Genomic DNA, 24814 nt, shown 5'->3' with positions numbered 1-24814 from the left:
CGGTAGCAGGTGAGTATGATGTGACAGCCGCCGCTCCCCCTCCCCCCGCCGACCCCCTTGGACAGTGACTCGAGTATTAGCTTAGAGGGGCACTTTTAGCCTAAAAAAATGGGCTGAAAATCTCGGCTTATACTCCAGTATATACGGTATATAATATTCCAGCAATACAATTCTTCAGCCACAGTTTTGCTTTTGCAAATTCTGACCATGTGACTTGAAAGTTTTAAACCCTTCATGACATGGCGATTTTTCATTTTTTCCTCTTTCTTCCATATGAGGGCTGTTTTTTGCATGACGAGTTTTACTTTTGAATGGCACCATTCATTCTGTCATATAGTGTACTGGAAACCGGGGGCAAAAATCCAAGTGCTTTGAAATTGCAAAAAAGAAGTGCAATTCCACAATTGTTTTTTGTTTTTTTTAATTTACCATGTTCACTATACCGTCAAACTGACCGCTAATATGATTCTCCAGGTCAGTACAAGTACGGAGATACCAAACATATAATATTTTGTTTGTTTATTTGTGCAACTCAAAAAAGTATTTTTGATTTTATTTCCTTTTTCGAGACCCATAATGTTTTTCACTTTTTTCGTGATCTGGGTCTGGGTGATGGCTTATTTTTTTTGTACCCTGAGCTGATGTTTTTACTTATACCATTTTGGGGTAGATACGGCTTTGATCACTTCTTATTGCATTAAATTGCAGTGCTGCTGTGGCCAAAAAAAAATGTATTCTGGCATTTTGATTTTTTTGTCGTTACGCTGTTAATGATCAGATTCATTTTATATTTTGATAGATCAGACTTTAACAAACTGAGTAATACCAAATATGTTTTTTTAATTTTTCAAGTTTTATTTTTAATGGGGCAAAATGGGAGTGATTTGAACTTTGTGTTTATTTTTTTTTTCTTTTCATATTTTTTAAAAACTTTACTGGTTTTATTAGTCCCCTGAAGGGAATTGAAGCTGTGATATGTTCTGTACATAGCAGTGCAATAGCACTGCTCTGTCTAGAGAAAATAACGATCTCCTATGAACACCAGCCACAGGAGGAGCTTAATGACAGGCACGGGGGTCATCAGTAAACACCTGTTGTGATGACAACCCATCAGCAGACATTACAATGGAAGTGGGGAATGACAAACCCCCATGCCTCTGTGTGCTAAATACTGCTGTCAGAAATTGACAGTGGGATTTAGCAGGTTAACAGCCATGGGCGGATCTCCACTCCACTGCTGGACATGATGTCTGATTAAATCAACTGTCATGGGGGCTCACAGAGCAAGGGACATGACACGCAAGTTTACGTCATAGGTCTTGAATGGTTAAAAACATAGGTACATCTGTTATTAGTTGACTGATTCTATGCAATGCTATTTTGTGTGGTCTGATAAAAGATTGCATGTTTATAATCATTGACACAGAATTGGGTTCTGTGAGATGAGCTTTGTATGCATTGTTACATGTTGTTCTACTGTTGTTTTATTGAATCTTTTTAATATACTTTAGAACATGTTTTGTATGGTTAGGTGACCTTTGCAGAAAATTGCTGAAGGAAAAGTCTGTATTTCAGCCAAATACTACTAACGCTTAACTCTTACTTTTGTTATTTCAGACCGAGGCAGCAGGGCTTCCAACTTGTATTGAGCTGTGTGTACGAGCCCTTCGCTTAGAATCAAGTGACAATGCCAAGGTGAAAATCTCCATCTGCAAAACAATCTCTTGTTTGTTGCCCGATGACTTGGAGGTCAAGAGAGCTTGCCAACTTACTGAATTCCTTTTGGAGCCCACTGTGGATGCTTACTATGCTGTGGAGATGCTCTATAACCAACCAGACCAAAAATACGATGAAGAAAGTCTTCCTGTACCAAACTCCTTACGATGCGAGTTGTTGCTGGTCTTGAAAACTCGTTGGCCATTTGATCCTGAGTTTTGGGACTGGAAAACTTTGAAGCGTCAGTGTCTGGCATTGATGGGAGAAGAGGCATCTATTGTATCTTCAATCGATGAGTTAAATGACGAGGCATATGATCAAGTGGATGATTTCCAAGAATTGACTAAGGATACTACAGAAAATGGAATTGATTTCTTTACTGACCCCTCCCCTGCCCCAGGGGTCACTCAGGAAAAGAAGAAAAAGAAACGTATAAGGAAAATACAAGATCAAGGATATATATCTGCAAAATTTAGAAACTGGGAAGCTTACATGCAATACTGTGTCTTGTGTGACAAAGAGTTTCTGGGTCACCGCATAATTCGACATGCTCAAAAACACTGCATAGATGGCATCTATAGTTGTCCGATCTGTTCAAAACAATATACCACTAAAGAAATCTTTATCCCTCATGTAACATTACATGTCAAACAGTCCTGCAAAGAGAGACTGGAAACTATGCGGCCTCACAAGAAATTGGTGGATTTGCCTAAAAAGCCTCAGACTTGTAAGAATAAGAAAACTGTTACGGTCACCAAACAAGAGCGACAAGTGAAGAAAAACACCCTTTACTCGGATGACTTTATAGTTTTTAATGATAATGACAACTCTGATGAAAATGATAAGGGGGGTACTCAGTCCGAAAATTTACAGGCAGACAAAACAGCATTAGTTAATGAGTTTCCTTGCCCCGTACAGTTTTGCAACAAAGGATTCAAATATTTCAAAAATTTAATTGCACACGTGAAGGGTCATAAAGACAGTGAAGAAGCTACACGTTTCCTACAGATACAGAGCAAAAAGGTAGTTTGTCAGTATTGCCGAAGGCAGTTTGTCAATTTAACTCACCTAAATGATCATTTGCAAATGCACTGTGGAATCCAACCATATATTTGTATACAAATGAAGTGCAAGGCAACCTTTGACAGCTACGCAGATTTACTAACTCACAGAAAGGCACATCGGGATTTCAGAGCAAAGTGTATGTTTCCAAAATGTGGGAGAATATTTTCAGCAGCTTATATGCTCTTTGACCATGAAGCACAACACTACAACACATTCACCTGCAAAATCCAAGGCTGTGGAAAGATATATCATTCTGAACTTCAATTACAAAAGCACTCATCTGAGCATTCACCGGGTTCTTCAGTGCCAGAGGCTAACAAGCCTGGAGATCAGCCCAAGGTGGCAACAATGGTTGTGGATCTTAAATGTGTAAGCGTCAAAAGAAAATCACTACAAAAGTCCAAAGCAAATAAAGTTTTGAATTGCTTGTCCCTACATTCATCAGATGTTCCCAGTTCTACCATGGCTAAAGATCCTAGTATGGCTGATGCATCACTCCTCGACCGGAAAGCCCTTCCGGTGTGTTCCAGTGGATTAGAGAATTCTATGCATATGCTAAACCAACTACTTCCATCTTCCAGTGAGGCTCTCCCTAACTCTGAATTGTTAGGCCCAGTTTTACCAACCCCTGCTGTAGCTCCCAATATTTTACCTAAAGCAGACATATTGGTCCATCCTACTTACCCAGCTGTATCTAGAAATATTAAATTACCATCTCTTGTTGAAGGGTTTCATGACCTCTTGAGCGAAAATAAACTGCTTCCCAGTGCAGATCCTACAGATGAGACACAAGCAATAGCCAATTCAGGTATGGTTGAACAGTGCCTCTCAATCTTTCAAAATGCAAAAAATGCCAGCCATGGTCAGCCCAATACAGCTCAATCTGATGCTACTCAGCAGAAGATGGAAACAGACCATCCCATAAGTAACATAATGCCATTTAATGTTACTAACCAAACTGCTCAGATGTGTGAGAATAATCTAGTTATGTCTGCGTATGACAGCGCAAAGACTCAACAGCTTTTGCCACTGTCGCTTGAAACAAGTAATACACTCTCAAATGTGTTGCCTCCTGTCAGTAATGTCAAATTGACTCCATTACCACCAGCTCCAACTGAACAGTTCAAATGCAATGTAGAGGGATGCACACGAATATATAATTCAGTTCAGAGCATTGGAAAACACATGAAGAGTACCCACCCTGACCATTATGATGCCTTTAAGACAGAACGCAAGAACAGAAAAAGACAAAAGCCTGTAATATCCAATGAAAAACCTACCTACATTATACTTGCTGGGCCTGGGAGGCAAAATAATTCTAACTTTCAGTCTCCTCTGCAGAATGCTGTGAACCCTAGTTTCTGTAACCAGTTGCAACATCTGCCAAATCCAGTCTTCCCGACACATCTTGGAAACATAGTTAATCCTGTGAGTCCCATACAAACTGTTGTGTCCCAAGGAATATCTAAAAATGTGTCTGAAACGCTCTTGGGTCCTGAAGTTGGAAATTTGAGCAATTCTACCTTGACATCACAAATAGATGATTTGGCAAAAGTTTTGCCTATGAAATTTGAAAATGGTTCTGACCCATTTCTTCCAATGCCAACAGAAAATGATCCTCTACCAATCATATCTTCTTTGAGTGGAAGTACAGTGTTCTCTCAGCTTGGAGCCAGTTCAGATCATGTTCTAGCGGCCAATGAGACTCTCTTAAAAGAAGATGCTGATTCTGAGACCCAGGTTGATGGAACTGAAATGGATGCTAATTTTAATTTGGATAAATCATCTACCATGCTCTCAAATTCTGCAGATAAAAATAGTGGTGACAGGACAAATAAAATGAGAGAGCGAAAGTCAAAGCAAAGTCCTCGTGTTAGATGCCCTGCAATTATCAGAGATGGCAAATTTATTTGTAGCAGATGTTTTAGAGTGTTTGATAATCCACGTTCTTTGGGTGGCCATTTGTCTAAAAGAGCTGTGTGTAAGCCCCATCATGATTATGACCTTCCTCCAGTACATTCAGAAAAAGATGGTCAGCCCTCTGTTTTGGCAAGTATGATTCTTTCATCTAGTCCACAGCAAGACGCACAGCCACCTGCGCAGACTTTTAACCCTGAAATAACTGTTAAAGAGGAGCCGTATTTGACACCTGTTCACTCTGACAATGAGAACACTCAGTATTTGCACAGTGGTTTTATACATCCCAGCATATCTAGCTATTCACCATCTGAGAACAACATGAGAAGTCCGGTAAAGCAACATTTTGAGACCTGCGAAAATATAAGCGTCAAAGCGCTCCCTCCCACAATGACTTCAGATGATTGCATCGGCACTAGTCATCAGATAAACCCAGCTGAATCATCAACTTCAATCCCTACACAAGTCTTGCTGAATAACTGCAGCATTGAGGGTGGACACAATCTGGAAAACCTTAATATGAATAAATGTACTAACAGATGTGAACTTCTTGTAGACCAAGCAAACAGTAATGTGTGTCCTAATTTAATGGCTAATTCCGTTGAGGGAAACCATTGCATTCCAAAACCAGTAAGCAGCACTCGAGTATCTGTTATTAGTGGACCTCAGAGCTCTTCAACCAGCACAAAGAAAAAAAGCAACAGTTCTAAAAGAAAGAAAAAAACTGACGCTCCTGTGGTAGAGGCTTCACATGAACTGGCAAAAAATATTTTGGCAGCTGTTGGAAGCTTACCAATGTGTGCTGACATCCAACCAAACTTTATGACCTATGGTTCTGATTTATTGGAAAACCTTGCAAAACATTTAAGCAGTGCCGACAAAGAGTTGCTTATGTCTTGCATCAATGGAGGTCTTAAAACTAGCCCGGAGACACATGAAATATGCCAGCTTTCTGAAAAGCAAGAGAAAAGTGACACATTGCAACTTCCTGAATTTGCTTCTGATCATAACGGAACTGAAAAACTAAATGTCCACCCTGAGTTTAAGGCGAAGACCTTTCAATCATTGCCTCGCGACCCCACTGAAGTTTACTCTAATGGCAACATTCAGAATATTTGTTCTACTTTACCGCAGAGTCAGTCTAGTGTTTCTAGCTGCATGGATGATGATATAACTGGTGTCATGCATAGCATATCTACGAACACTGCTTCCAGTCCTACTGACAAAATGAACATACCTATCTGCTCAGTGTCTCCTACTCAGGAAGCTAGTGTCAGGTATGATGAACAGGTGTTGGAGATCATGGACTTAGTGCAGAAACTTCAGCTTGTAGATAATGCGATGTGTGCAGGATTAGGAGAAGAGAAATGTCCACATTTTGAATCATTACCCATAATGTCTAGTGTAATTGTTCCAAATCCTAGTGTAAGTTTATTGTCTGAACAAACACCTGATGCATCTTCACAGTTAGGTGAAAAATGTAACGACAAACCTTTTATTTGTCGAGAGGAGGGCTGTAACTATAGTGCAATGACTAAAGACGCTGTGTTCAAGCATTATACTAAAGTCCATTATTACACAGAAGAAAAACTAGGAGAGATAAAGAAACATCAGCTCAAGTTTGCTCCCTTCAGATGCGTCATACCTTCATGTACAAAGACGTTCACTAGGAACTCAAATCTCAAGGCCCACTGCATGTCAATGCATCACTTTACCTCAGAACAAATGATAGAGTTAAAAATAAAAAGGCCTTATGTTAGAAAATCTGCTAGTGAAAACATTGATTTGTCTCCTGAAATGCCAAGTGGAAGTCCTGAAATAAAAAAAGGCTTTGAACCTTATGAAGTTGCTCAAGGAATGACAAAACTTGAACCTTTAGATCAGAATCCAGAGATTTACGAAGAATTGCCAACTGTGAAAACAGAAGTCCCCAAAGTTGAAGAAATTAGAGTGCCACTTGATCTGCCTTCTGTAGAGTCACATTCAATTGCAGTTAATCAGAAAAGCAAAAAAAGGCGAAGAAAGCCAAAAGAAAAAGAACTGAAGCTTAAAAAGGCAATGGAAAAAGAAGGTAAGCCTACACCAACTTCTAACACTTATAAACCTTACAAATGTGTTCATGAGGGCTGCACAGCAGCTTTCACAATTCAGCAGAACCTAATACTTCATTACCAAATTTTCCACAAGTCAGAAGCCTCAAAGTTCTCTCTAGAAGAAGACATAAGAGAAGACAGCAATGGACCAATTCTCAAAGAGTTCAGATGTACAGAGATGGACTGCTCACGAATATTTTCCAGTTTTGCAAGTTTAATCCAACATTATGTGAAACTTCATGAGATGATTGCTGAGGAAATTGAAAATGTAATCTCCCCCAGTAATGTAGGACAGTTTAATTGTGATCAAAGCCAGTGTACGGCTACTTTTACCACTTGTTCAAATTACATTGAACACCTCGAGGAAGTCCATGGCCTAAAAATGAAGCCTATTAAAATGGAAGGGGAGGAAATGTACAAATGTGATTGCGAAGGCTGTGACCGTGTTTATGCCACTAGATCGAATTTGCTTCGGCATATTTATATTAAGCACAAAGATAAACATAAGGAACATTTAATTAGGCCCAGGAAGATGAGTGCAAATGATCAGGAAATTATTGATGACAAACCTGCTAAAGAAAAAAATAAAGTTCCCAGACAAAAGAAGGAAAATGATAGTGTTGTTCCTAAAGCAAAAAAACGTAAAATCGGCAATAGAGCAAAACAACTTAAAAGTTGCAAAATTGGCCAAAATGAGACAGGGCCATCCATCCTTAAATATGGTAGACATACATACTCCTTAAAGGATAAAGAAGCTGCGCTGGCAGAATGCAGTAACCTTAATACAAAGCAGTATCCTTGCATGGTGCGTGGTTGTACGTCAGTTGTTGCCTCTGAAAACAATATGATTCGACACTATAAGTCCCACAAACTATCTAGACCATTCATTAAAAAGCACAAAAAAACACTTGTTGTATGCAAAAGAAGTGTACGTCCAAAAGTTAAGGAGTCTGAGTTGCCTAAGTTAGAGTCGGCAGAAGTAATTGAAAAGCCAGAAGTTATCGAGGGCCCCAGTGAAACATTGCCTCCAACAAAACAAGTAACTTCAAATTTACTTGAAAGTAGTGATGAGTCCACTATTTCAACTTCCCAACAGAGTGAAACGGAAAAGGATGAGATGGATGAACTAACGGAACTATTTATTTCAAAACTAAGCAATGAGGAGAGTACAAGCTCAGAGAGCCAATCGAGAACCTCACCCATTGTAGGCAGTGACTTACTGGAATCAAGTTCCTGCCTGTCAGAGCCACAAAGGCCTGCAAATGTTGTTAAAAGAACCAATAAGCAAAAGCATGGAACGCCTAATCGAAAAAGAAAAATTGATGCACAGGATGAAATATTGTCTGGTGAGACTAGTAGCACACTTAGCTGTGAGGACATATTGGTTTCTGATAGTTGTGATGAGACACCAGCATTTGACTTGAGTTCCTTCAAACCTATGGGATTTGAAGTGTCATTCCTCAAGTTCCTCGAAGAATCTGTTAAGGAAAAAAAACCTGTAGAAGATAATTTTACAACTGAAACAGAGGCAGCTCCACAGCCAAGTGAAGAAAGTCCAAGGCTTTCTGTTGATGATGACTTTGACACTGATATTCGGTTACTTTTTTCTAACCCATCACATGTACCCAACATGGATAATGTAAAAATAGTTTTAAATGAGGCATTCAATGATTACATTGAGCTGATTCTTAAGCAGCTAAATGAACTGAAACCGGTTGTAATTTTAAAAAGACGAGACGTTTGCTGCAAAGAACTTCCTAATGTTTTGAAGGAACAAAATGTAGACTAAGACATTAAAGCCACATGATAGAACGGTCCTAGTATATTCAAAGCCTGTACATTTATTGTGAACTAGAAATTATGCGGCATGCCAATAAATGTATTTTTATTAGGGTTTTTTGTGAAAGTTACTTAAATTGGCAGAAAAAAAAAAAGGAAAAAAAAAAATGCCATGGCTAAAGTCATGCAATGGTTTTTATTCAATTTTATCCCTATGGGACTTACGGAAAGACATTTTATTCAGTTCTGTAAATATTGCTCCGAACCCTTTTTATTTCTATTGATAAACTGTCATTTCCACAAGCAGTTTGTTTATTATGCGTGTAATTTGATTTATTTACCAGGCTCACTGCTCATGTTGTACATGTTTGTACATAGCTTTTTTTTTTTTTGTGGGGGGGGGGGGGGGAGGGATTTTTTTTTATTATTTTATTCCTATTTTGTAAATATCAGTGTCACACATTGCTGCCTACGTCTAAACTATTAAATTACACATTTATATTCGGATTTTAATTTGTTAATCTAGCAATCACATTTTTTTAAAGGAATTTTGTATTGAACTTATTTTGGGTTGCACATTTTATGTAAGTACTTACAGAGCATCTATGGATAGTTTTTAATATGTAAATACTTGAATTCTTGGTTGCATTACACGTGTGTACAATGCTTACTGCTGCAAGCCAGTCTGACCGTATGGTTGACACATGTACAATCAATACATAAGAAATTATGGTTTTTATCTTTCAATTAGGAATGGATTTAATGGGTGCTGTTTACCTTCAGAAGTTTTTACAGTTAACAAGCCGTTGTGCAAAATATCAGTCAGCAGCATCCTCTGTTGGGCTGAATAAAATTACATCCAATTTTCATGCTTCCACCTCACCATGTATCAGTATGTCACATATAATTGCAGGGTTGATGAAATTCCATTTTATTTAACAGTATAGTATAGTTCTTCAAAGTTCCTATCATTTTGGCCACCTCTAGCATGGAGATAACATTTTGTAACTAAACCTTCTGGCTTGTGATAAAATATTAATGGTAGATATTCAGTATCTGAAATGGGTCTTGCTGGGGAGAAAAAAAAGTTGAACATGTCTTATATATTTATCCCATTTATTATTTTATATCTCTATTACATCGTTTTGTTTTTTTTATTTACCCATTGAATGAGCCTCCTTCAAGAATAGGTCACGTGGAGCTTTTTCAGCATTTTGTTGCTGGCTATCTCGTTAGTCTTCATAATGGTCCTTTTTTATAATCTTACGCTCGTAAATTACATCATGGATTTTCAGTAAAATCGGAAAACATTGGCAAAAGCTCAGGACTTTTTCCACTGAAACACGCAGATTGAATTTCATTCTGCTAGTCCGTGGAATTTCAGTGTTAAATTCAAACGTAAACATAGACTGCAGGTTATAAAGTCCATGATGTGATCATTATAGGGAATGTGTCAGCAGGGTTTTGCTACTTAGAGCAGCATGATAAACTGGTAGAGACCCTGGTTCCATCGGTGTGACTTACTTGGCTGCTTGTTGGTTTCAATAAAATTAGTGTTTTATCAGGATGAGATTATCACTAGAGGACTAGTCGTCTCCTGCCACATATTCCTCCTCTCGGTAACCACACCCCTAACACTGGCAGCTTGCTGCTTATGCACAGTGTACACAGCTGCCAATCAGTGGTGTGGGCGGGGTTATACAGAGCTAAGCATTAGAGCACTGCTAGGTCTGTAGCCTATAAAATTGATTTTATCGAAGCGTCAGTGTGCAGAACAGTATTTCATCGCTGGAGTCACTTCATGCTGCTCTCAAGATAACGGCAAATACCTGGTGACCAATTCCTTTTAAACTTTATGGGGGAACAAAAGACCCAAGTTAAATGGATTACCCGCAATCTGCACTGGGTTCTCAATATGTGAACGCGGTCTTACAGGCTTTGGTTCTACGATTTACTAAAGGAAATGGAACATACAATTGCACTTGCAGCTAGACCCCTGCAGGTGATGGCTAGTACACTGTACCCAGCTCTGTTATAGAACATTGGCTACTCTTTAATAACCATGCTCTTTACATGACTTGTTTTGAAGAAAGTATTCTTCTAATGCAGCAAACCTGATCACGTCTTTCATCCTGGATGTAATAATTACGGTTACAGGGTTGTCCTTGAGCGGTTACCTGTTAATGAATTCTGAAGCGTCACGTCCCAGCAGTGGTAATGTTGTGTAATGCCAGGGACCAAAGAACAGCCATGCTCCATTTTATCATGAAAGTGAAAGTATGCAGTCCAACCTTGTGTGTGTCACTGTGTTAAGGGAACCTTATGTGAATGTCCTGGAACATTTATAGTTGTGTAAAGCAATGTATATATTTCAGGTGATTTGTGAAGTAGCCCAGTGTTGCCTTAAATAAAAGTTACATTTTTATAGACTTATTTGTTCATTCACTTTTGAATTTTTTTTATTTTTTTCTTTTAAAGCTTGATGGCCAGGATAACTCAAAATTGGTAAATCGTAGCTAAGTTGCACATAAAGGTTTATTGCCAAGTTTTGTATGTAAGTTTTTTCTTTGCTTTTTTCAATTATTTATGGCCACATCTTTGTTGGTAGCAGTTTCACTGTGGGTCAAAAACTGAACGTAATTAACACATTTTGCCATAATGGCAACCACTTTATTTTTTTTTAAGACACTTCCTTACTGTATAAAACATATTGACTGTTCTTTTCCTATGTGGAAAACCTGCACATAAAAAAACTCAAAAACGTCCCAGCCACTGTTATTATGGCAACTTAGATCAATGTGTAGTATACATGTCTAACTGTATATGTAAATGCCCTGGTGGGACATTACTCCTTTTGCACAAAGTTAGGTTGTTCTGCAAAGCTTTGGGCTTTGAAAATTCCATATTAATTACTCAGATGTGGTATATAAAGGAAAACCCAATGTAAGTCGCTTCATATCTATATTCCCAATGTTGCAGTTTGTTTAGTAAACACAAGGTGGCAGTATACAATAAGCTAATGGACCGGCCAGGTCAGCAAGTAATGGCACAAAGGTGAATTTGTTCTTCTGTTTATAAGGTTGTTTCTCGTGTTCTATAAGCACTATAGTATTTATTTTGCTGGATCCATGCTGTTAGAAAGGCTTCCCTCACAGTCCAGTTTTTACTTGGCCCCTCTAGCCATATCCAGAACCTTTGTACCGTTTCTAATATTTTTATTCAGGTGTGAAAAGAAACTGATGTTGTATTTTTTTTTTGTCCTGCCTGATCATCGTTCCACCACATTTTGAATCTGTTTTGAGAGTGCATTCATATAAAAAATGTGATCTAGCTCTGTTTCCCCTGTGCTGCACAAATAAAGCTTCACAGTAGTTTATTAGAAAAAACAATTCCTGGTTCATTTAATGTTTCATAATTAAAATTGATCATTTATAAAGATCCTTTATCTTTTGCCCATTGTTCCCTTAAATGACCGGTTTGGAGTGAAACTTGTTATGGTATGCAAGCACACTCCTTGGTTAGATTGTATAATGTACATAAATTGAATGTTTTTTGTAATAGAGTTTGCAGCTGCTTTTTTGGTCTGTGGGAAGAACAGGTTTGTTTCAAGCTGCATGTTCAAATAAATATACAAACTCAAAGTATGTTCTCAGCTCTCGACTGTCACTGTGATCTGAGGTTGGAGGATGGAAAAGATGTATTCTCTGTATTGGGAGAAGGACAAATAGAATATATGCATCTCGTGTCTCATTGTCACAGTTCTGTACACATGCTGTGCTAGAATGGACAGATGCCCTCTTTCCATGTCACTGTTTTGTGTAGGGAATAATGGGTTTTGTGCAGTGCTTTGTACACCATGTTATGAAGCATGACTACTATATGGAGAGCAGAGCTGTGAAAATGATCTAGTTACCCACCGATCCTTCTGAGCTTTGTAGGATACTTTCTTTAGTATGACCTACCAGTAAAAATTGTATAAATGAGCTAGCACTTAACATTACATATGTGTCCAATTTTGTTTTAGTTTATTTTAAACATCCTTATTAGACCTTATTTAACTTCTTCTAGACCTCCAAAAAGCTTTAAACATCTGGACCGGCCGCATTTTACTCTGTAGTGACATTCTAAAATGTCAATGCAGAAAAAGCGGCTGCGCAAGATTTTGCAAGAGCAGTTATCCGGTTGTCTGACATAGCCAGATTCCCCTACCCATAGAGAAAGCAAAGATGGTTTATTATCTTATCTGCCTTCCTGATCACTGTGTACATAGTGCTGAACCACAGTATAGGAAGCCCTTCCTCTTCCTTACACATCAATCATCATTGGGCGGTGGGAGAAGCAGAGCATGATGAGCTTGGCTATTCAAGCAGGAGGCTGAATTTGCTCTCTAACTGTGACTAATATACCTTCCCCTGTGGCAAGGGAAGTTGGCAATATAAAAATGTGTTTAACTGTACTGTAGAAATTCATTCACCTTGTGTGTGGCATATTGAGTGACATTAAGTAACATACAAAAAAAAGGCACTGCTAGGGAGTAGCGATGAGCGAATATACTCGTTGCTTGTGTTTTCCCGAGCACGCTCGGGTGACCTCCGAGTATTTGTTAGTGCTCGGAGATATAGTTTTCATCGCCTCCGTTGCATGATTTACGGCTTCCAGATACTCTGAATACATGTTGAAATTCCCTAACAAACAGGCATTCCTCACAAGTGTATCTGGAAGCTGTAAATCATGCAACTGAGGCGATTAAATCTATATCTCCGAGCAATAACAAATACTCGGAGGTCACCCGAGCAACGAGTACACTCGCTCATCACTATTAGGGAGAATTGCTTTTTATAGACCCAGACTCTAACCAAAATATAAAATTGTAGCTGGAGAGAACATAAATTATTATTTTTAGTACTCCCATTCTGGTAGTAAAAAAAAATGTGAAAATGAATGAGAAAACCCACAGATGTGCTTGGTGAGGAACATGGCAAAATGGTTGAGCAAGAAAGGTTTGCTATAAGCAAATCCCCTGGTGCTTTCTTTAGATAATCCACAGCTGAAACTGACTTCTGTGGATTCAGTGTTGTCCAGTGTTAATGGCAGCTAACCACCAGTGGCTTTTCAGCCTGGCATCCACTGCTCATCAAGCTAAGGTGGGCATACAATTAAAGGGACCCTGTCAGCACAGAATGACTGTTTAAACCAAGTCCCACTGTTTGGTGCTTTACGGCGGGGCCAATTGTTTATATACATCTTCACATCTGCTTGGTTTTTCTTGATTTCCAACCCCCTCTGCTTTTGCAGCCCTGGTTTCAGAGAGCCAGAGAAGGGTGCAGATTGAAACCAAGCAGGTGGGAAGGTATTATACAAATGATTGGCTGCCATGAAGCACCTGTACCTGATTTGAACAGTCGTTCTGCACTGACAGATTCCCTTTAAAATCGACATTGTGTTTTGTCTAGAAATAATTTGTGGAAAATTTGCGCAGTACAGAATCGGGAAAGTTGATGAGGTTACAATGAACCTTATCCACGCTACAGAGAAAATCTGAAGGAAAAATTTGCCTGTGCTATGAATTTGAAAGCATGTGGATTTATGCTGTTGATTTTCACTTCAAGATTTTATTTTTTCACTTTGTGTGCAGCTTAGCCGTCCAGTGTGGATGTTTCCAGAATATTTTGGAAAACCACACTGCTGCCTTATTATATTTGTACTGTGCCTTGGAATTTCGTCAAGCTTTTAAAGAGTACATATGGAATGTGTCACGGGTTGGTAGCCATGGGTTAGGTACTTGTCTCTTGCACCTCGGCATCCTCCATGAAAATGATGGTCCTGGTTTGGTGTGTGGGCTTAGTCTATAAGGCTATGTGCACACGTTGCAGATTTTGCTGCGGGTCCGCAGCAGCTTTCCATGCATTTACAGTACAATGTAAACCTATGGAAAATGCAATCTGCAGTGCCCATGCTGCGGAAAAAAACGCGCGGAAACGCTGTGGGTTACATTCCCCAGCATGTCAATTCTTTGTGCGGATTCCGCAGTGGTTTACACCTGCTCCATAATAGGAATCCGCAGGTGGAATCCGCACAAATTCTGCATAAAAACCGCGGTAAATCCGCAGGTAAAACGCAGTGCTTTTTACCTGCGGATTTATGAAATCCGCTGTGGAAAACTCCGCAGCCCTCAAAAATACGTATGCACATATACCCTAAGGGTGCTACACCCTTGCAGGTCGTATGATGCTGGTGACTTCGGCTGGAAAGGGCCGGATGTTAAACAGATCAATGAGGATGACCACCACTCAAAAACTGTTACTGTACATTAACTTGGTGGGAACTATGAACAATAGATAGTGGATGCATAACTTCAGAAGTTTCCTTTACAATACAGATGTGAATACTGTTCTGCCCAATGATGACCGAAGTATTCTAGGAGTGATACATTTATTGGTTAACCAGAAAATAATATGTTTGCAAGCTTTCAGAGCACAGTGGCTCCTTCTTCAGGCAAGATTACAAGATTTTGTAATCTTGCCTGAAGAAGGAGCCACTGTGCTCTGAAAGCTTGCAAACATATTATTTTCTGGTTAACCAATAAATGTATCACTCCTAGAATACTTCGGTCATCATTGGGCAGAACAGTATTCACATCGATTTTTCTGGCTAACACGGTACCACAATACAATTTATTGTACATCATCTTTACAATACAGAGCATCTTCACACACAGCTCTCTTACCTTTTCCAAGCTTACTTGGTTCTGCCTCGCTTCTGCTCTTTTTATTAAAAACAATGGGCAGCCCCAGATTGGTGATTTTAGTAATTGGCTTTTTTTTTAATAGATGATTATCAGGTCCAAGCTTCCAGATTGTGGGGACCTTACAATTCTCAGTAAAAATGTGAGATTTTGCACTTTGATCTAAACAAGCTCTGATATGTCCTTTACTGGACAGTTCTCGAACAGCGAAGTTAAGGAAGTTTGTGATTCCGCTTTGCATGCTAGGGTCCCACAGCGCAGAAGTAAAACATGAGTTTTGCTACAAAATGAGGTCCTCTACGGGGACATTGGTGACATTGTCATCATTTTTAATTGGTGATTTCCACTGATTAACAGTAGGGATGATCGAATAGCTTCGGATAACTCCTTATCCGAATAGCTATAGCGCTTCCCGAATAGCTGCCTCGGAAACCTGGATACCTAAATCGCTCCTGATAATCAGCTGTTCGGCCCTGCAGCTGCATGTGTCGCGGCTGAGTGTCAGTCACAATACATACAGCTGTGGCGCCGAATTATTGGGAGCACTCCACGTATCCGGGTTCCCTCTAAGCTCTTATCCGAAGCTATTCGATCATCCCTAATTACATCTATCTGCAACTGCTTATTGTTTTCTTTAATAAAATGTGGAGCCACTGATTCACGATACTGTTAGTAGTATTTAACCCCTTCACCCCGAAGCCTGTTTTCACCTATGTGACAGGGCCAATTTTTACAATTCTGACCACTGTCACTTTGAGGTCATAACTCTGAAACGCTTCAACGGATCCTGCTGATTCTGACATTTTCTCGTGACATATTGTACTTCATGATAGTGGTAAAACTTCTTCGATATGACTTGCATTTATTTGTGAAAAAAACAAAAATTTGTCAAATTATGAAAATTTAGAAAATTTTCAAACTTTTAGTTTTTATGCCCTTAAATTAGAGAGTTAGATCACATAATATAGTTAATAAACAACATTTCCCACATGTCTGCTTTACATCAGCACAATTTTGGAAACATAATTTTTTTTTTGTTAGGGAGTTATAAGGGTTAAAAGTTGACTAGCGATTTCTCATTTTTGCAACAAAATTTGCAAAACCATTTTTTTACGGACCACCTCACACTTGAAGTGACTTTGAGGGGTCTATATGACAGAAAATGCCCAAAAGTGACACCATTCTAAAAACTGCACCCCTCAAGGTACTCAAAACCACATTCAAAAAGTTTATTAACCCTAGAGGTGCTTCACAGGAATTTTTGGAATGTTTAAAAAAAATTGAACTTTTAACTTTTTTTCACAAAGTTTTCACTTTAGATCCAATTTGTTTTATTTTACCAAGGGTAACAGGAGAAATTGGACCAAAAAAGTCGTTGTACAATTTGTCCTGAGTACGCCGATACCCCACATGTTGGGGTAAACCATTGATTGGGCACATGGCAGAGCTCGGAAGGGAAGGAGCGCCATTTGACTTTTCAATGCAAAATTGGCTGGAATTGAGATCGGAACCCATGTCGTGTTTGGAGAGCCCCTGACGTGCCTAAACAGTGGAAACCCCCACAAGTGACACCATTTTGGAAAGAAGACCCCCTAAGGAACTTATCTAGATGTGTGGTGAGCACTTTTAACCCCCAATTGTTTCACTAAAGTTTAGAATGTAGCGCTGTGAAAATTAAAAAATCATTTTTTCTTTCCACAAAATGATGTTTTAGCCCGCAATTTTTTTTTTCCCAAGGGTAACAAGAGAAATTGGACCACAAAAGTTATTGTCCAATTTGTCCTGAGTACACTGATAACCCATACATTGGGGGGAACCACTGTTTGGGCGCACGGCAGAGCTCGGAAGGGAAGGAGCGCCGTTTGAAATGCAGACTTAGATGGATTGGTCTGCAGGCGTCATGTTGCATTTGCAGAGCCCCTGATGTACCTAAACAGTAGAAACCCCCCACAAGTGACCCCATATTGGAAACTAGACCCCCCACGGAACTTATCTAGATGTGTTGTGAGAACTTTGAACCAACAAGTGTTTCACTACAGTTTATCACGCAGAGCCGTGAAAATAAAAAATATTTTTTTTTCCACGAAAATGATATTTTAGCCCCCACGTTTTTATTTTCCCAAGGGTAACAGGACAAATTGGACCCCAAAAGTTGTTGTCCAACTTGTCCTGAGAATGCTGATACCCCATATGTTGGGGGGAACCACTCTTTGGGCGCACGGCAGAGCTCGGAAGGGAAGGAGCGCCGTTTGAAATGCAGACTTAGATGGATTGGTCTGCAGGTGTCATGTTGCATTTGCAGAGCCCCTGATGTACCTAAACAGTAGAAACCCCCCACAAGTGACCCCATATTGGAAACTAGACCCACCACAGAACTTATCTAGATGTGTTGTGAGAACTTTGAACCAACAAGTGTTTCACTACAGTTTATCACGCAGAGCCGTGAAAATAAAAAATATTTTTTTTTCCACGAAAATGATATTTTAGCCCCCACGTTTTTATTTTCCCAAAGGTAACAGGCCAAATTGGACCCCAAAAGTTGTTGTCCAACTTGTCCTGAGAACGCTGATACCCCATATGTTGGGGGGAACCACTGTTTGGGCGCACAGGAGAACTCGGAAGGGAAGGAGCACTGTTTTAGTTTTTCAAAGCAGAATTGGCTGGAATTGAGATCGGACGCCATGTCGCGTTTGGAGAGCCCCTGATGTGCCTAAACAGTGGAAACTCCCCAATTCTAACTGAAACCCTAACCCTAGTCCTAACCCTAGCGCTACTTTCACACTAGCGTTTTTTTGCATACGTCGCAATGCGTCGTTTTGGCGAAAAAACGCATCCTGCAAAGTCATCTGCAGGATGCGTTTTTCCCCATAGACTAACATTAGCGACGCACTTCGACGTATTGAAACACGTCGCAACCGTCGTGCGACGGTTGCGTCGTGTTGTGGCGGACCGCCAGCAGCAAAAAACGTTACATGTAACTTTTTTTGTGCCGACGGTCCGCCATTTCCGACCGCGCATGCGCGGCTGGAATTCCGCCCCCACCTCCCCGCACCTCACAATGGGGCAGCGGATGCGTGGAAAAACAGCATCCGCTGCCCCCGTTGTGCGACGCTTGCACAGTATACGTCGGGCCGACGCAGCGCGACTGACCCGTACCGACGCTAGTGTGAAAGTAGCCTAACGGGAAAATGGAAATAAATATATTTTTTAAAATTTTATTATTTTTCCCTAACTAAGGGGGTGATGAAGGGGGTTTTGATTTACTTTTATAGCCTTTTTTTGGCGGATTTTTATGATTGGCAGCCATTACACACTAAAAGACGCTTTTTATTGCAAAAAATAGTTTTTGCATCACCACATTTTGAGAGCTATAACTTTTCCATATTTTGGTCCACAGAGTCATGTGAGATCTTGTTTTTTGCGGGACGAGTTGACGTTTTTATTGGTAACATTTTCGGGCACATGACATTTTTTGATCGCTTTTTATTCCGATTTTTGGGAGGCGGAATGAACAAAAACCAGCAATTCCTGAAATTCTTTTAGGGGGGGGGCGTTTATACCGTTCCGCGTTTGGTAAAAAGGATAAAGCAGTTTTATTCTTCGGGTCAGTACGATAGTAATAGTACGGCGCATGTCTCGAAGGGGTTAAAGAGTAATTTTGTTAGAGCAATTCGCCAGTTTACTTTTGAAACTATGTAATCAGAGGAGTGTTTGAAGGAGACAACAATAAACTCCATTTCATAATTGATGACATTTTATTTGGAAAAACTTGAAAAAGCAAGGACCAAAAATATGGGGTAAGTAGACAATATACATTGAAGTCTTGCAGTTCACTGTAAAGTGACATATAGGTTAGGTATGAGGGAGTTCTCCAATGGACTTTAAGCATTAATCGATATGACAAGATGACGACCTCTCATCTGGTAACACAGTCTTGAGACATATAGGATGCATAAATGCTAGAATTGGTGATGAGCGACTATACGCGTTACTCGAGATTTCCCGAGCACGCTGGGGTGTCCTCCCGAGTATTTTTTAGTGCTCGGGAATGTAGTTTTTATTGCTGCAGCTGAATGATTTACATCTGTTAGCCAGCATAAGTACATGTGGGGGTTGCCTGGTTGCTAGGGAATATGACATATGCTTCTAGGGATCCTCAAAAAGTGTAGGTACTTTAGCTCAAGTGTAGTCACTCTGTGTATCAAAAATAGATTACTTGACTGTCTGTGTGCCTATGAGGCTGTGAAATTCAAGATACATTCTGCCAGTAGGATCATTTCTCCCCCCCCCCCCCCCCCCCCCCCGAGCACGCTTGGGTGATCTCCACGTATTTGTTAGTGTTCGGAGATTTAGTTTTCATCGCCGCAGCTGAATGGTTTACAGCTACTAGCCAGGCTAAGTACATGTGGGGGTTGCCTGGTTGCTAGGGGATCCCCACATGTAATCAATCTGGCTAGTAGCTGTAAATCATTCAGCTGCGGCGATGAAAACGTAACCTTCGAACAGTAACAAATACTCGGGAGATCACCCGAGCAACGGTTACACTCACTCATCACTAATAAGGACATGGCTCCGATATATAAGCCTGTACAGTGATGACGTCATGGCTTCGGTATATAAGACTGTACAGTGATGACATGATGGCTCTGATTTATAAGCCTGTACACTGATGACGTCATGGCTTCGATATACAGTTACATCCATATATATTTGGACAGAGACAACATTTTTGTAATTTTGGTTATAGACATTACCACAATGAATTTTAAACAAAACAATTCAGATGCAGTTGGAGTTCAGACTTTCAGCTTTCATTTGAGGGTATCCACATTAAAATTGGATGAAGGGTTTAGGAGTTTCAGCTCCTTAACATGTGCCACCCTGTTTTTAAAGGGACCAAAAGTAATTGGACAATTGACTCCAAGGCTATTTCATGGACAGGTGTGGGCAATCCCTTCGTTATGTCATTCTCAATTAAGCAGATAAAAGGCCTGGAGTTGATTTGAGGTGTGGTGCTTGCATTTGGAAGGTTTTGCTGTGAAGTAAACATGCGGTCAAAGGAGCTCTCCATGCAGGTGAAACAAGACATCCTTAGGCCGGTTTCACACGTCAGTGGCTCCGGTACGTGAGGTGACAGTTTCCTCACGTACCGGAGCCACTGACGTAGACACATTGAAATCAATGCATCTGTGCAGATGTCATTGATTTTTTGCGGACCGTGTCTCCGTGTGCCAAACACGGAGACATGTCAGTGTTCGTGGGAGCGCACGTATTACACGGACCCATTAAAGTCAATGGGTCCGTGTAAAACACGTACCACACACGGACGTTGTGCCGTGCAGGAGACAGCGCTACAGTAAGCGCTGTCCCCCCCACATGGTGCTGAAGCCGCCATTCATATCTTCTCTGCAGCAGCGTTTGCTGTAGAGAAGATATGAATAATCCTTTTTTTTTTTTTTTGTTTCTCGTGTTTAACATAAAGATCCCTGTCCCCACCCCCCTCCCACCCCCTGTGCGCCCGCCCGCTGTTATTAAAATACCCGCCTCCCTCGCAGTGTCCTGTCCTGGCCGCAGCTTCTACTGTATGAGCGGTCATGTGGGGCCGCCCATTACAGAAATGAATATGTGGCTCCACCCCTATGGGAGGTGGAGCCGCATATTCATGACTGTAATCGGCGGCCCCATGTGACCGCTCATACAGTAGAAGGTGCGGCCAGGACAGGAAGCAGCGCCAGCGAGGGAGCCGGGTAAGTATTTTAATAACAGCGGGCGGGCACACAGGGGGTGGGGACAGGGATCTTTATGTTAAACACGAGAAACAAAAAAAAAAGATTATTCATATCTTCTCTACAGCAAACGCTGCTGCAGAGAAGATATGAATGGCGGCTTCAGCACCACGTGGGGGGACAGCGCTTATCTCTAGCGCTGTCTCCTGCACGGTGCGTGTGGTACCCAGTGGGCACACGGGCGGCACATGTGCCACACTGATGTGCCACAGAAACGCACGGGCACACGGACACGGATAATTCCGGTACCGATTTTTCCGGTACCGGAATTATCTGGACGTGTGAGACTGGCCTTAAGCTGTGAAAACAAAAAAAAAACATCCAAGAAATTGCTACAATATTAGGCGTGGCAAAATAAACAGTTTGGTACATCCTGAGAAAGAAAGAAAGCACTGGTGAACTCTTCAATGCAAAAAGATCTGGGCGCCCACAGAAGACAACAGTGGTGGATGATGGCAGAATAATCTCCATGGTGAAGAGAAACCCCTTCACAACAGCCAACCAAGTGAACAACACTCTCCAGGAGGTAGGCGTATCAATATCCAAATCAACCATAAAGCGAAGACTGCATTAAAGTAAATACAGAGGGTTCACTGCACGGTGCAAGCCACTCATAAGTATCAAATATAAAAAGGCTAGCCTGGACTTTGCTAAAAAACATCTAAAAAAGCCAGCACAGTTCTGGAAGAACATTCTTTGGACAGATGAAACCAACATCAACCTCTACCAGAATGATGGAAAGAGAAAAGTATGACAAAGGTGTGGCGCCCCAGGGTCCTGGTCGTCACAGTAGCATTGCTTTCCTCACGGGGAGAGTGATGTTACGCTTGAAGGCAAGAAGGGATAACTGCAACCAGGTACCACAAACATGCAACACATTCACACTCCAGGCCACCAGGGGGAGCTTTTGATCCTACTCGCTAGGTGACTATATATATATATGTTTATATATATATATATATATATATATATATATATATATATATATATATATATATATTAGTCTGTAAGGAAAGTTAGTGCGTTCCTGACAACTCCATTGAGTTCCAGTCAGGAGACAGACTGGATCAGTCTGAGGCAGCAGAAGGGTTTACGGAGCTGTGCCGCCGCAGTGCAGCAGCTCCTGGAAAGACATTGAGAAAGCCGAATACATTGCAGAGAGTATGCAGGAGAGCAAAGCACAGGAGGGGAGACCAGCCCCGAGCAGGCTGCCTCCTTCTGAGGTGCAGAGAACCGGTAGCTGGAACACCGAGGGTGTAAAGACCTCTATGGCTTGCATCAGAAACCGGCAGGACAGCTGAACTCTACGTTACCTGTCCGACCTAACACCCAGGAAGCACAGTGGCACCCCTCAGAGGCTGGGGTGTGCTAGAGTCCCTATAAACAGCCTCAAGCCACCAGCCATAAGGGTTATGTCCTACCCAGGGGACAGAGAGAGACAACATCTGTGAGGACCTTATGTGAAGTTTTAAGCATTAAGGGACTACACCACCACCACAGCACTAAAGGAAGATTTTGATTTCCACCTGAGTAAGGGGACTTCTAACTTGACTTCGAGCCGGCCGGACCCTGCCTGCCCTGTGATCTGGTGCTCTGGACTGTGGATGCTGAAGTCTTCTGTAAAGGTAAAGAGACTGCAACCTTGTGTCCTCGTTCTTTACTGCACTCCTCACCATCTATCATCTACACCACTGGAGCCCTGGGGATACACTTCACTTGTGGGAAGTTATACCATCTAGCTGCCATAACCTCACCCCAGAGGACCCCTTAAAGCAGCGTCGGTCCCCACTGACCGAACACAGATGGCATCACGAACTCAAACTTTATTCCCTTTAAAGACCTTTCCCTTTAATGTTGGTGCCCAGGGCCACGGACCGGGTTGCCACCGTGACATCCCCCTGTGAACTGCAGCACCCGGTACCGAGTACCCCAGCCCGTGTGGCGCTCCAAAGGTGTACAGCTCATGATCCAAAGCATTCCACATCATCTGTAAAACGGCGGAGGCAGTGTGGTGTCTTGGGCGTGCATGGCTGCCAGTGGCACTGGGTCACTAGTGTTTATTGATGATGTGACACAGGACAGAAGCAGCCGATTGAATTCTGAGGTATTCAGAGACATACTGTGTGCTCAGATCCAGCTGAATGCAGCCAAACTGATTGGTCGTCGTTTCATACTACAGATGGACAATGACCCAAAACATAAAGCCAATGCAACCCAGGAGTTTAGTAAAGCAAAGAAGTGGAATATTCTTGAATGGCCAAGTCAATCACCTGATCTCAACCCAATTGAGCATGCAGTTCACTTGTTAAAGACTAAACTTCAGACAGAAAGGCCCACAAACAAACCGCAACTGAAAACCACCGCAGTGAAGGCCTGGTAGAGCAAAAAGGAGGAAACACAGCGTCTGGTGATGTCCATGAGTTCAAGGCTTCAGTCAGTCATTGCCAACAAAGGGTTTTCAACCAAGTACTAAAAATGAACATTTTATTTAAAATTATTTAATCAGTCCAATTACTTTTGGTCCCTTTAAAAACAAGGTGGCACATGTTAAGGAGCTGAAACTCCTAAACCCTTCATCCAATTTTAATGTGGATACCCTCAAATGAAAGTCTGAACTTCAACTGTATCTGAATTGTTTTGTTTAAAATTCATTGTGGTAATGTCTATACCCAAAATTAGAAAAATGTTGTCTCTGTCCAAATATATATGGACGTAACTGTATAAGCCTGTATAGTGATGGCGTCATGGCTCTGGTATATAAGCCTGTACAGTGATTGTATCATGGCTCCGGTATATAAGCCTGTACAGTGATTGTATAATGGCTCTGGTATATAAGCCTGTACAGTGATGCAATCATGGCTCCGGTATATAAGCCTGTACAGTGATGCAATCATGGCTCCGGTATATAAGCCTGTACAGTGATGCAATCATGGCTCCAGTATATAAGCCTGTACAGTGATGACTTCATGGCTTCGGTATATAAGTCTACAGTGATGACATCATAGCTCCTGTATATAAGCCTGTACAGTGATGACGTCATAGCCCCGGTATATTAGCCTATACAGTGATTACATCATGGCTCCGATATATAAACCTGTACTGTGATGACATCATAGCTCCGGTATATAAGCCTGTACAGTGATGACATCATAGCTCCGGTATATAAGCCTGTACAGTGATGACATAATAGCTCCGGTATATAAGCCTGTACAGTGATGATATAGCTCCGGCATATAAGCCTGTACAGTGATGACGTCTTAGCTCCGGCATATAAGCCTGTACTGTGATGACATCATAGCTCAGGTATATAAGCCTGTACAGTGATTACATCATAGCTCCGGCATATAAGCCTGTACTGTGATGACGTCATAGCTCCAGTATATAAGCCTGTATAGTGATGACATCATGGCTCCGGTATATAAGCCTGCACAGTGATGACGTCATAGCTCTGGTATATAAGCCTGTACTGTGATGACGTCATAGCTCCGGTATATAAGTCTGTACAGTGATGACATAACTCCGGTATATATAAGCCTGCATAGTGATGACATCATGGCTCTGGTATATAAGCCTGTACGGTGATGACATCATGGCTTCGTGAAGCAACATACTTACTGAATTTGAGTAGTACAAAAACAAATGTGGTTATAGCCACAAATTTCTTCTATTAGAAATATTTTAAGCATATGACGATATTGAGACAATCCAAGTAA

General features: G+C 41.0%; 1 protein-coding gene across 2 annotated transcripts in view; it reads left to right on the top strand.

Annotated features, from left to right (window-relative positions):
* The window catches only part of ZNF292 (zinc finger protein 292), a 128407-nt gene extending 117404 nt beyond the window's left edge, over positions 1-11003 (top strand). For both annotated transcript variants that reach the window (XM_077289767.1, XM_077289766.1), the window contains one exon: positions 1618-11003. In XM_077289767.1, the coding sequence (XP_077145882.1) occupies positions 1618-8580 (6963 nt within the window). In that variant the 3' untranslated portion in view covers positions 8581-11003. The remainder of the gene's footprint in view (positions 1-1617) is intronic.
* Positions 11004-24814: the final 13811 nt, after the last annotated feature.

Source organism: Ranitomeya variabilis, chromosome 2, assembly GCF_051348905.1.
Source record: "Ranitomeya variabilis isolate aRanVar5 chromosome 2, aRanVar5.hap1, whole genome shotgun sequence".
NCBI classification, from domain to species: Eukaryota; Metazoa; Chordata; class Amphibia; order Anura; family Dendrobatidae; genus Ranitomeya; species Ranitomeya variabilis.
This window is presented reverse-complemented; position numbering and strand designations above follow the sequence as displayed.